This window comes from Nerophis ophidion, linkage group LG01, assembly GCF_033978795.1.
Source record: "Nerophis ophidion isolate RoL-2023_Sa linkage group LG01, RoL_Noph_v1.0, whole genome shotgun sequence".
Taxonomy (NCBI): Eukaryota; Metazoa; Chordata; class Actinopteri; order Syngnathiformes; family Syngnathidae; genus Nerophis; species Nerophis ophidion.
In genome coordinates, this window is record NC_084611.1 from 29,539,136 (window position 1) to 29,553,826 (window position 14,691).

Below are 14,691 nucleotides of genomic sequence, written 5' to 3' on the forward strand. Positions count from 1 at the left end.
ACAAATATACAGAATCTTGTTGGTAAGGTTGATTATTGCTGCTCACTGGCCTTGTGGTTAGAGTGTCCGCCCTGAGATCGGTAGGGTGTCAGTCCAAACCCCGACCGAGTCATACCAAACACTATAAAAATGGGACCCATTACCTCCCTGCTTGGCACTCAGCATCAAGGATTGGAATTGAGGGTTAAATCACCAACATGATTCCCGAGCGAGGCCACCACTGCTGCTCACTGCTCCCCTCACCTCCCAGGGGGTAGAACAAGGGGATGGGTCAAATGCACAGGTTAATTTCACCACACCTGGTGGTACTTTAACTTTTCATTAAATGTGCAAAGCATCACACAAATGTATACTCCAAGAGGAGCACAGCGCTCAGTACAATTTGAAAGATGTGCTTAAGGGACAGTTTAACACCTCAAGCTTTTTGAGGCACGCAATTTTTATTCAACTTTTCCAAAAAATAGTTGGATGACCTTTTTTTAGGGCATGGAGACAAAATGACTACTTAATAAGAGGCTGCATTTCAACTTTCCTTTTCAGTTCAAGCAATTCTGAGAAGAGATAGTACATAACAATAACACAAGTGTAAAACATATTAATCGTTACTCCTAAAAAAGGCTGTGATATTCACAATAGCCAAAGTGTTGAACATTTATCATTATAATGTACTGGTATCTTCAAATATATAAAACAGTGACTATGGACTTTAGGGAGTACAGTTGTTTCAAAACAAATAAATAGAGAAGGGCATTTTGGGCAAAGGCAACAGGGGGAAAAGTTAAACAATGTTCATTAGAGTGCAATTATAGCATGTTTTTAATGGTGATCTTAAAGTATCCTTTTCAAAATTGTCCACTAAATAAAATGTTGCAGCTATGTATATTCAAAATATCTATCATTTTATGTCTACAAAAAAGGTCTAAGTCCACATTATCTCTCATCAGTAAAAGTCTTTGATAGAATAATTGTTTTGTAAGTTATCACAAAAACTTTGTGTTACATTGAGTGGCCGGCAAGAAGCAAAAACATGTACGTATTTGAACCAATCAAGAACAAGGCTTGTAAAACTCCACTGTGTAAGATGGAAAGAAAAATTAAGGTGTTCTGTTTCTTTCATGTATTGTAGTCAACAGAAAGATATTGTTGTGACCAAAGAACAAAGCAGAGAGGAAGCAGGGCCTGACTCCCCTCCAGGCACCGCTTTTTTAAACTCTTTTACGACTGCTTTTTGAACACTTTTAAGAACCTCTTTTTGAACTTTTTTACGACCGCTTTTTGAACTCTTATGGAACCTCTTTTTTAAACTATTTTACGAACCTCTTTGTTGAACTCTTTTCAACTTCTTTTTTAAACCGACCTTTTCTTTTCAATTGTTTTGTAATCCAAGGCGATGGTTGTTTACGACCCAATCCCTTTGGAAGCAGCTGTTGCCATGTGGTCAGGGAAGGTCCAAATAAAAGGAGGCGTGCAATATTTTGGCAGAGCGTAATGACACTGTACAAAGGTACATATGTTTACGTTTCTCCTCACTGAGTCAAATTGAATTTTGTCTGTGTTTGATTTTTTGCTTCTTGTCCTGTTTAATAGATATCATCAGTGTTTGAACCTGACAATCCTTCTTTACCCCTCCTTTGGGTGAATTTACTAATTTTGGGATATATTATACATTAATATGCATTTGTCTATGCAACTTTGAAGGTCCTCCAAAGCTGCCTGTGCATATATATATATATATATATATATATATATATATATATATATATATATATATATATATATATATATATATATATACATACACATCACAGTTGCTTTCTCCCTTAACAGTCTGAGCTATATGATAAACAGATTGAGTTATTTCATATGAATATATAAAATATAATATTCATATATAATTGATTTAAAAAACTGAATATCATCCAAATTTCAATTATTTTTCATTACGATTCTGAATCAATTCAAAACGTTACGCTTACGTATACATCACGTCAGCAGTTTAGAGGAGCCTTTGTCACCTGTTTGGAAAAGTTTTTATTATAATTTATATACCTAATAATCCCGTATTTTCCGGACGGTAAACCGCTACTTTTTTCCTACGTTTTGAACCCTACGGCTTATAAAACAGTGGCGCTAATTTATGGCCATTAGGTTTTGTCTCCAAAAAACAGTTTGCATATAAACTGGCAGAGACACTGAGAAGGTGTGTTATTGTTTGTGCTATGGTGCCATCTTTTAGACAAATTCGCTCACTGCAGGTGCTGCCGGTTAATAATGCACTTACTATTTCTGCTTTAAACTCAAAGTATAACTGTCCACATCTGCTTGAATAGATTCTTCATTACTCCAAGCATCATTCAATTTTACACTATGACTACCAGTAAAACAATTACGAAACAGTCCCATGTATGAAGTCTGTGGGAGTGTTTCTATGCCTATTTGTACTTGCTATCGCTCACATGAAATCAAGCCAGCGTTGTTAGATTTAGCACATATGCTAACATGCTTCTGAGTGCCTGTGTTAGTATTATTAACTTACAATGGCATTCCGTTTGTATTATTACTGTTTCATAAATTCACCAAAACATCAGAGTGTAGTTATTGAGTCTATTTAGCTGATTGGAGAGCTAAATTCCGCAGCTAGTGTGTCCATGACGATGACTTCTGTTTTGTTTGATCAGTACTTTTCCTGCCGTGTGACAGGCACAGTTTGGAAAACACTTAAAGCAGCACTAAGTTTGAACCTTCATATTAATATTTCCATAACTTTTGGGTTGCTACATCGACTTCAAAATTTTTGAATGACACCTCTGTCATGGCCTGAGGGGGTCTGTATCGCTTTTAGTGGCACTATGCAATTTTGAGTAGGGTGTCAGTAACCCTGCCACACAAAAAACTACAAATGGGCTGACTTGCTTTACGGCATGTCACTCCCCTTCCCTCATTCGTTAAAAATACGGAAGTAAATGTGAACGCCTACGTCCAAGCTTTCCATATATACTGGAAAGTCAGAATTTCCGGAATTTCAAATGGAACGCCCCTTCGTGGTCAAATGTCCGACTTGGAAAGTCTGGAGCATTCTCACCACTCTTTGTTTCAAAGATTGCTGCTCTGGATGTAAACAATGATAATATAATTCCCATTATTTGCCATTCTGATTTGCTTTTGTTGCTGTATATCAGCCATAAACAACGTATTATTGTATGTTTATGTATAGTAACGGGGGGCGACATATCTCGGTTGGTAGAGTGGCTGTGCCAGCAACTTGAGGGTTCAAGGTTCGATTCCCGCTTCCGCCATCTTAGTCACTGCCGTTGTGTCTTAGGGCAAGACACTTTACCCACCTGCCCCCAGTGCTACCCATACTGGTTTAAATGTAACTTAGATATTTGGTTTTGCTATGTAAAAGCGCTTTGAGTCACTACGGAAAAGCGCTATATGAATATAATTAATTTCACACTTCACGTCACTGTAGTGTACACTGCATTTATTTAATATGGTATATACGCTGTACGTCGCTAGCAAACAGCATCTGTCCTTTCATCCACCGTGTTTGAATGTTGCATAAAGATGCATATTTTCCCATAAGTTGTTTGCATTCAAACAATGCAAGCGCAAAAATAGATTTTGTGGATGTGGCAATCTTGATTTCCAACATCGTAACTGAATCGCTCTTAACCTCGGATGTGACGCCATTCCCAGTTCCCACTTAAATGAGTTAAATGGGTTATACTTGTATTGCGCTTTTCTACTTTTTAAGTACTCAAAGCGCTTTGACACTATTGCCACATTCACTCATTCACACATTGGTGGCGGGACCTGCCATGCAAGGCCCTTACCACGACCCATCAGGAGCAATGGTGAAGTGTCTTGCTCAAGGACACAACGTGACTAGGTTGGTAGAAGTTGGGGATCGAACCAGTAACCCTCAGGTTACTGGCACGGCCACTCTCCCAACTGCGCCACGCCGCCGTCACTTCCCAGGTAAATGGAACACAGCATGGTAGAAGGTGCAAAACAACCGAAGAAAAAAATGTTTTGCCTAAGGAGACAAAAATAAGAAAAAGGGAGCCTGTGGAGTTTGCATGTTCTCCCCGTGAATGTGTGGGTTCCCTCCGGGTACTCCGGCTTCCTCCCACTTCCAAAGACATGCACCTGGGGATAGGTTGATTGGCAACACTAAATTGGCCCTAGTGTGTGAATGTGAGTGTGAATGTTGTCTGTCTATCTGTGTTGGCCCTGTGATGAGGTGGCGACTTGCCCAGGGTGTACCCCGCCTTCCGCCCGATTGTAGCTGAGATAGGCGCCAGCGCCCCCCGCGACCCCGAAAGGGAATAAGCGGTAGAAAATGGATGGATGGATGGATGGAGCCTAACAGGATAAAAGAACGGCCATGAATCCACATTTCCCCAGTTTTCACTTGCTGGTGTGAACTTAAATACGAAGAGAGAATTTCGACCCGATGCTGCCTTGGCTCTGCTCCTGCTAAAATCGTAAGGGATTAGTGATGCTCAAATCAAAATTATAGTAATAATGTTGCACAAGCACACCCACGCCCAAGCATACAAATACACATAAAAGTCCAAATCCGTAAGGTAACATAGTAGAAATTAGGGCAGAGCGGTATACCGGTATTACGAGTTATTCTGATATATTTTAGTAAAAGGTCTGTATTTCAGACAATGCCACCATATCAATATATAATATCTTGTGATGCTTCCTTTGATAGTTACACCCATCTCACTTGGGTGTTAACATGCGTCCAGAGTTGCTTCCAAGCATTGCTGACACTGACCGCGCGCCATATTCGCCTTTGCGCAAAGCCAAGTGCCCGCACCAAAGCTCCCGTGGCTGGCGGCGGCAGATGGTGATTCCTTCTCTTTAGTCTCCAAAGGTAACACAATCCGGTGAAAAAAATTAAACAGATGAGTCATCAGAGTCGACACACTGTCGCTGCTAACTGCAAAAGCTAACTACAATAGCTCAGCTGATACCCTCGCCAAAGACACTTGGTAAAAGACTGCCTTTTTTAAGGCACGCACACGCTGCTCTCACGTAAAACTTCTCTCAACTGCAGACGACATATACATTTTTTGAAGCTTTTTAGGTAACACATGAATTCCTTTCCCTAGTAATTAGTCAAAATGTATTAAAAAGTAATACCATTAGTAATTAAATCACTTTTTTGGTTAAGTAACAAGTACCTATAATTATTACCTTTTAAAAGTAATTTTTAAAACACTGGTACAAACAGTGATGTGGTGTTGACTTTTACTAAACAATTTGGGTGTTTTGTTTAAAACACAAATATATTTCGTAAATCGTCATTCGGCCTAAAACACCGGGATACCAGTTTTGGTCTATATCGCTCATCCCTTGTAGAAAGGATTCAGTTCAGCCCCAAAATGTGATGACTTGTTCCTTATCCCATTTCGGAACTTTACAGGAAAATAAAATCCAGTCACAACTTTCTGAGCTAACTACAGGGGAACGAAAGAAACAGAGTTAACGCTGTTGGTTGTCTGCACACACAAGGGTAAACGTGAGGTAACGTACTAGAAACAATCCGCATCAGGCCCAAAATCTAATCAGTTGGTCCTTATCCTATTTCCCTTATTAAATTTTTTGAAAGTTTCATGACAATTCACCCATAACTGTTTCAGATACTTTGCTAACTGACTAACTGATTGACAAACCAATAGCAACATTTACATAATCCCCTGGCGGCGGTATCGTGTCGCGAAAACACATTTAAATGGAGAATTGTGTGGAATAGAAAATCAATTCCGAATTGAAATGTCACATCATTAATTAAACAAAAACAAATTGAATTGTGACTTGCTATACCTTTAAAATTCCACTAACATATGATTACACATGAAAAGAAAGGCAAGCTCACAATTGACAGAATAGCCCAGGGGTGTCCAAAAGTTTTACACAGTCTTACACAATATACAGAACATTTTAAAAAGGTGCATGTGGGCCACTTTGATATATTTTCTTGTACCAAAGACCGTTAAACCAAACTAAGTAAGTCAATAAATGTTAAATAGTGAGATTCGCCAATACCAATACCGATCCATGTATTAACGTTGTGTTTATTATATTTATGACGGTTTAACAACTTATTGACATTTAAACAATATCAACACTAATAAAACTAGTTTCTCATTCTCTTTTAAAACATACAATTGTTTGAGCAAAAGTCAATGGTACACAATATATACACAAAAAATAAAAACTACGACAGTATCTACAACTCATTTAAATTACAGATCAATGGCTATGTTTTTTAGGGCTCATAGGGATACTAATTATTAGTAGTCAAGGGGGCTGATAGAAATTTCCAGTAAAAGCTAGCTAAGTTGAACATTTGTGGTTTATCGCATTGTGTTGTGCGTTACAAACTCAAAAGCAATTAAGCTGCTGACGCAGAAGAACTCAAAAGCGATTAAGCTGCTGACGCAGAAGCCGATACCGACATATGTCAAAATACCAAATATCGGCACCGATCATTAGCCCGGCTGACAATTGGTCGATCTCTATTTGAAATCCTTTAGTCTTTACCCTCATAGTCCTCCATTTATTCCTTGAATTTGTAAACATTAAAAAAAAAAAAAAAAAAAACATTTTAAGAAAATTGAAAAAAAGAAAAAAGGCAGTGGCTCCACACTCTATGGAGGTACAATTAGTTGCAAGATTGTCAGCCTCAGAGTTGGGACACATAATAATTACAGTGTCAGCCAGAACCGGACTGCGTTTGTAATCGGCTTTGAAAGATATTACTCAGCCATGGAGATCAAATACTTTTTCATGAAAAATGGCTATATCTACTGAGCTCTCTTAACTTTGTGCTAAATAGACATTTTGTGAAATAATGATAATTTAATTAATTGAGTTTACTTTTAGACAATGCTGAGGGCCAATACAAAAAGAGCAGTGTGCAGAACATGACCTGCACTCCGCACTTTGGACAACCCTGCAAAAGCCTAAAAGAGCTGTTTTGCCCCAAGTGAACTGGTTCAATCATTCTGCCCATGTGAACTTCCCAGAAAGGCAAAGCCCAACTCAGTCAATCTCAGCAATGTAATGGGATTTTACTAAGTGATATAACCATCATCTCCTCTCCCAATCAGGAGCAATTAGACACGGTCTTCAACACATAAAATACTTGCAAGGCAGTGCAGCCAGGAGAAAGTCAAACTGGAGTCAAACAGTCCTCCAAAATGTCACAAGGCTGCTCTATCCTCACAAACTTTCTCTCTCAAAATGTATCGCACAGACAGGCCGACTCCAGCACACAGGTGTATGCATTAACAAGTGAAACGAGGTGCAAGTTTGGATTTTCCTCTATTCCCTGTAGCAAGAAGTCAGGGTCTGGGATGAGGTGATAAGTGCACTGGGCTCAGGAAACACACATACTGTACACAAGAACCTGCACCAGAACAAATAAACAAAACATTGTTGTACTTCTCCAACCGTACAGAAATTAAATTAACTTGGAATACAACTGAAAGAAAGTACATATTTTTAAAACGACTGCATTTTATATGAACAATGCAAGCTGATGGTGTTGAACTTTGACAGGTTGCCTGTAGAAGGCCTAATCCCTTACAGGCATGCATACTCGCATATATTGAAAGCATAATTGTGTCCATTTCTTATCAGTGCTCTCCCAACAGCCTATTAGGCAACTTAAAGCATGCTACCACTATGACCCATTTTGCGTCCTGCAGGAGCTAAACTTAAAAGTGATGATGGGGCAAACTGAAACGGTTTGTAAAGCTGAAGATTTTAAATGTGTGCATCTAGGGAGTTTTTCTGTGTGCTACTTTAGAGCGGTGTTGGGATATGCCAAAATATGCGACAACACAATTTTATATTCCTTACAATATAATTGTATTAAGAACAAAAATTCAGTTGTTTTCTTTGAGGTTGGCGTGCACCTGTTATCATACTAAAAATAATTATATATTTCTTACTAAGAAAAAAAAGTAATGATTAGGGATGTTTGCAATGTTTGATGTGGCTCAATAACTCAGCTGCCCTGTGTTTTTCAAGTAAAGTCAGCAGAATATGTTCATTTAAAAAAACAAAACAAAGTTCAGTATTTTTTCACCTTCGAAAATCAGATTAATTCCAAATACAGATAAATAGTTTAAGCTTCTATTTCTTGCAAATTTAGTGATTATGGCCTATTGATAATGAAAACCACAAATTCAGTGTTGGATAGTTGTGGTGTCACAACCAGCTTTTAAACCAAAACACCTGCAAATATTTCTTGAGTCTTTAAATAGTCTCTCAGTTTGGGTGAGTAGGCTCCACAATCATGTGAAAGACTGCTGACTTGACAGATGTCCAGAAAACAGTTGTTGTATGTACACCCTCCACAAGGAATGTAAACCACAACAACTAATTGATATGCTTTGGTATTTGCTGTGCTTGATTGGCCTCTATCAAAGCAAGCTGGGCTTTCATTTATTACACCAAGTGCCACTGACTCATCGCTTCTATGCTTTGCGGAATTGAGGCAGTAACCCAGGGGTCGGGAACTTTTTTCACTGAGAGCAATAAAAGCCAAATATTTTCAAATGTATTTCCGTGAGAGCCATATAACATTTTTTTAACACTGAATACAATTAAATCCGCGCATTTTTAAGTGAGACCAACATTTTTAGAGTAAATTAAAGGGCTGAGATTTTTTATTTTTTTCCCTCCTCCACGGTGGAAGCATCCGGCGGTCGGGGGCGGCCGGTGGGAGGAGGCGAGAGAGTCCGCAGATGACTCTTTGACAGGTGCAAGAGGAACGACGCAAGCTCCCCGTTTATGTCTACGGTAAGAGCCGACTTATTACCACCATTTTCTCCCTGAAACCTGCCGGTTGACATGTGGTAGGGAAACATGTTCGTTTGACCGCTCTGTTCCATAGTAAAGCTTCACCGTCATTTTTCGGGAATGTAAACAAGGAAACAACGGCTGTGTTTGTGTTGCTAAATGCGGCCACAATACACCGCTTCCCACCTACATCTTTCTTCTTTGACGTCTCCATTATTAATTGAACAAATTGCAAAAGATTCAGCAACACAGATGTCCATAATACTATGGAATTATGCGATGAAAAGAGACGACTTATAGCTGTGAATGGTGCTGGAACAAAATGTCCTCTACAATGCGTGACATCACGCGCACGCGCCATCATACCGCGACGTTTTAACATGGTACTTCCGCGCGAAATTTAAAATTGCAATTTAGTAAACTAAACCGGCCGTATTGGCATATGTTGCAATGTTAAGATTTCATCATTGATATATAAACTATCAGACTGCGTGGTTGGTAGTAGTGGGTTTCAGTAGGCCTTTAGGTCTCTTATTCCTTTTAATAACATTGTTATTCTGAAGCTAACCAATAATAAATACACTTCTTACCATTAATGCGACTTCTTGAACAGGCGCAGTAGAAAACGAATGGATGGATTAAAATGCATGAGAATTTTTTTGTATTTTGAACGTTCTTTTTAACACCGGGATTACCAGCGGAATTGTTTATTACTTATCGTGTTAAGCAATGTCGCCTTAAGATTTATCTGAGAGCCAGATGCAGTCATCATAAGAGCCGCATCTGGCTCAAGAGCCATTGGTTTCCTACCCCTGCAGTAACCCATGCAAAAGTATTGAGTTCATAGAAATAAACAAATGTTTTAGAATGCTAGCATCTCTGTTTAGTAATATATATTTTAATTGCTCTCATCTTATTAAATTTTCTCAGAAACTACATTTTGTGTTTTGTATTGTCTGTGAGCCATAATCATCACAATTATAAGAAATAAATGCTTGAGATATTTGTATAGTATATGGGTTTGCCCACCTACCCTTTTTATTAGTGTTTCAATATAGGTGTTTAAGTCATCCATCCATTTTCTACCGCTTGTCTCTTTCGGGGTCAAGCGAAATAATTACATATGCATCTACTATACTAGCCATTTTTTTCTATAATAAGTAAGTATGATGACAGCTGTGTGCGTGTAACGTTGACTGACCAGTTTTTTCCTCTTGTCCTGCTCAGTCGGAGGCTCCTCATCATCGCTCAGCTTGGGCTCTTCAAAGTGGCTCATCAGCATGCAGCTGCAAACACAACGATAAAATATTAAACTCCATATTAACAACCATACATATACTTACACAGCAGGACAGAATTATAGAATAGTTAGTATGCACACACATTCACACTAAAGGAATACTGCTCGCTATTGATATTTGTTAATTGGAAAGCGAAGAGAAAACAAAAGAGTTTTTATAACCATAATGAGCAAATATATAGAGGAGAGTTCCTCATATATCGCCTTTGATTCGATTGCTCTTCATAAGCAAATCCAAATACAATGTGCTAACATTACAATGCATATTTAAATAAGTATCTCTGGGCACTGCCAGCAAATACTTATGGCAACTGGGAAAAGGACAAGTCTACGCACACAAGATTGGAACTAATTCCTAAACACATCGGAGTGGTTTATTAAACCCAAAACTGCATGTGTGTCAGCTTACTGCATTTATAAAGAATACTGTACAACTCAAATATTTCACACGCAAAGGAAGAAAGCTAAAGAATTTAAACCAACCTTTCTGCCAAAGCTTGGAGTTTATCTTTGCCCTGGCACATTTAGAGCTAGAAAAGAGCAATGTTGACAGTGGAGAGAAGGGCACCCTGCTTGTTAAGTTAGAAATGAGCCAGACGTACAAAATGACAGATTCGGTTTCACAAAAGGGCGACTGGTGTTTTCTACCCTCACACTGAGCTGGATGTGCATCATACATTTTCCTCTTAAACCCATTTTAAATTTGACTACAAAATACTCCACCGATGTGGCTCACCCTCCCTAAGCCTATCAGTCACGATGCTCTGCTATCCTTTCTCTTATCACTGGAGGGTGAGCAAGATGAAAAGAATGAAAAGATACAGGGATGTGAGTAAATGCAATATACCGTATTTTTCGGTATTTGCCGAAAATGCATAATAAAGAAGGAAAAAAACATATATAAGTTGCACTGGAGTATACAGAAAGTCGCATTTTTGGGGAAATTTATTTGATAAAACCCAACACCAAGAATAGACATTTGAAAGGTAATTTAAAATAAATAAAGAATAGTGAACAACAGGATGAATAAGTGTACGTTATATGACGCATAAATAACCAACTAAGAAGGTGCCTGGCATGTTAAAGTTACATATTATGGTAAGAGTCATTCAAATAACTATAACATATAGAACATGCTATACGTTTACCAAACAATCTGTCATTCCTCATCGCTAAATCCTATGAAATCTTATACGTCTATAGTCTCTTACGTGAATGAGCTAAATAATATTATTTGATATTTTACGTTAATGTGTTATTAATTTCACATACAAGTCGCTCATGAGTATAAGTCGAACCACTGGCCAAACTATGAAAAAAACTGCGACTTATAGTCCGAAATATACGGTACTGTTGCTGAATTCAGCCTTGAACCTACATAGACCAAAGACTAGTGATGTGTATTGTTTACATTTACAAGCACGAAGTCGGTACTTGGTGCTAGTAACTTTTAGTGCTGGTGCTTAACCTCTGCCTGAACCAGTACTAAAAAATGTAAAACATACATTTTATTTAAATGTATTTATACGGAATTATGGCACCTGCAAGTTGAAGACAATGGTAATTTGACTACTTAAATAATATAAACAAAATGATATCTGAGTTACAAATTCAAAAACACAAAATAAAATCCTCAACAAATTGTCCTAATTATCACAGCAAAGTCAGTGGCAATACAGAAAACAGAGAATATACAAAAACATCTTGCCTATGTTGTAATGTTGACATTCCAAATTTCAGGGTACATGGATGACCCTTGATGACCCTGACTTAGATTAGGACATTATGAGGAAGTGTTGTGTATTGCTGTGGCGAGTGCCACAGCAAACGTGTGTGTTGTAATGGACCTAGGAAAGCTGTTGGTGTGTTAAGGTTGGCAATTAAGTTAAACAAAAGATAATTGAACTCAGTGTAGTTCTGTCATAACGCTTCACCACTTAAAATGCATTACTTGCACAATATCACCGTAAACCACTTCTTGCAGGTGGCTAAGTCTGCATTCACTTAGCACTGATAGATACTTTTTTTTTATGTCTGGTTACTATACTATGAATGATTGGTGGTGGTCGGAGGGGCCGTAGGCGCAAACTGGCAGCCACGCTTCCGTCAGTCTACCCCAGGGCAGCTGTGGCTACAGATGTAGCTTACCTTCCCCAGGTGTGAATGAATGATGGGTTCCCACTTCTCTGTGAGCGCTTTGAGTATATAACAATAGAAAAGCGCGATATAAATCTAATCCATTATTATTATTATTATTACTATACTTTACGTTTGCGCCGGTGCCATCATGTAACCAAGTTTTAGTATCCATCACAACCAAAATACTTAGCAACATACATAACAGAAAAAAGAAATATATTTAAAAAAAATGCATCAGACACACAGCTCTCTCCCTTACGTGGCTGACTGCTATTAGACAAACTGTATTTTTCATTTTGGCAAAGATTTTTTGGGGTAAATATATAATAAAATGTAATGTATAGGATCAAGACAATTATTAGAAAAGACAGACATACATACTTACTCTTTGAATGTGTTTGTCTCAGGGTCTTCTGTCATCACGTCATGTAGTGACTCGACACAGATGTTGATAATGCCGCAAAACTTTTCTTGGATCACACTGATGACACACAAACAACATCAGGTTATACAGAAGTCAAGGTCACTGATGACACACAATATTTTGCAGGGCGACATAAATAGGTCTTTGTAATTGAGAGCCACAGTCTGTTGAGACTTGCGAGTGATTAAGTGGCTGTCAAAAAACACATGGCAGCCCAGAGAAAAGTCAATCGATTCCATCTATCAGTGCTTCAGTGCTGTCTTTTAGGTACAACCCTCAACATTTTACCTTTGGCATTTGAAAGAAACCTTTCTATTTCCAACGTGCACACCTGAGCCAAGACCGTAAGGCATCGCAGTGCAAAGATCAAAGAAGGCAGAGGACAATCAAAATATAGATACAGTAGGTACAAGCCTGAATGAAAAAAAACCTTACAAATGTCCAAGACTCTTTATATTGTAATAACTATGGGTGTAACGGTATTGTACACACCGCAATTTTGCGGTTTCAAAGTCTTCACAATAATGCTGTGACGCACCAAACAAAAACGTAATGTGTAGTTTTTTTTCTGGCGTTTTAGCGTTGACCAGGTCTGAAAATAAAGTAAATCTCCCAGAAATCCTCAGTGCAGCGCAGAGCCGACAAAGTGGGAAGCGTAGAACTCCGGGAACAGAAAGTAAAGTGTGTTTGTTGTAGATGAGAAGAATTCCTTTTTTTTGGACATTTCCTGAAAAATTCCTCAAAATGTATTCATAACTGTTGCTAGCAAACACACAAAACAAAACCCTGGCGAAAAAAATCTCTTTGGCAGAAATAAGAAAGTCTACGTTCTGCAAAGCAAAGTGTGCCACTTTCTTCTCAAGCGTTTCCAAGGCGACAGAGAGTCAGCCAGTCATGTTGAGGAAAATCGCCAAAAAACGTAAACACAGTGGGAAATAGGAGTACAATGAAAAGCTTCTTGATAAATCCTCAGTCCGTCTACCCATTTGTCTCCCTCGATGTCTCGGGTTGATTGAACTTGGGCGGAAGGCGATATACACTCTGGACTGGCAATGTTGCCATTTTATAAACTAACAGCCAGAAAATATATTTGTAGCCAGCGAAGCCAAACATCAATTTGTGAGGTATTTCCATTATTAAAAGTTACATTTTTAGATAATTCCTTTTTCCCTCTTGCTATTTTAATGTATTCTCATTAGGGGTGTAACGGTACACAAAAAGTTCGGTTCGGTACGTACCTCGGTTTAGAGGTCACGGTTCGGTTCATTTTCAATACAGTAAGAAAACTAAAAAATAAAAATGTTTGGGTTATTTATTTACCAAATTTGTAAACAATGGCTTTATCCTTTTAACATTTGGAACACTATAATAATTCTGCCCACGTTAATCCACATTAAACTGCCTCAAATTGTTGCTTTGATTAAATAAAATGAAAAAAGCTTTCTTCTACATATAAAAAGTGCAACATTAAACAGTTTCCATTGAAACTCTTTAATATCAACTCATCATGCTTAATTTATTACAGCATTTGGGAAGCCTGTAGTTGACTTTTATTATGTAAATGTTGTATTTTTATCAACACGTGATAGCAGGGACCCTGCTATTCAAAACTAGGCTGCTACATTACTAATGATTCATGTAACTATAGCTGACAAAATAGTACAATTGCAATAGGAGAGACTATTCATCCCTAAACACAATGGCGTTCAATGAAATAACAGACAGGGCTTTGCTGCCCCTAAAACATGCACACACACACACACACACACACACACACGCTCACACTCACTCACACACAGACACACGCACACAAACAGCAAAATGAGCTAACGTTACGCTAAAAGCTAATTAGCCCTCACCTCAAGCCAATACTGTGAGCTAACTGAGCTGCAGTTCAACAGGCCCATAGTGATGTTAGTAATAGTTATGACTGGGAAGTGTGTAGCAAAGTCTGGGTAGAGTGCGCTGCTCCCCTGCTAAACGAATATCTCTGCTC

The 14,691-nt window shown here is 38.3% G+C and overlaps 1 protein-coding gene across 2 annotated transcripts in view; it reads right to left on the reverse strand.

Annotated features, from left to right (window-relative positions):
- ipo11 (importin 11) overlaps window positions 1–14,691 on the reverse strand; it is a 240,467-nt gene that overhangs the window by 36,227 nt on the left and 189,549 nt on the right. For both annotated transcript variants that reach the window (XM_061900443.1, XM_061900433.1), the window contains 2 exons: window positions 12,657–12,752; window positions 10,034–10,118 (listed from right to left, as the gene is read on the reverse strand). In XM_061900443.1, coding sequence (XP_061756427.1) covers window positions 10,034–10,118; window positions 12,657–12,752 — 181 coding nt within the window. The remainder of the gene's footprint in view (window positions 1–10,033; window positions 10,119–12,656; window positions 12,753–14,691) is intronic.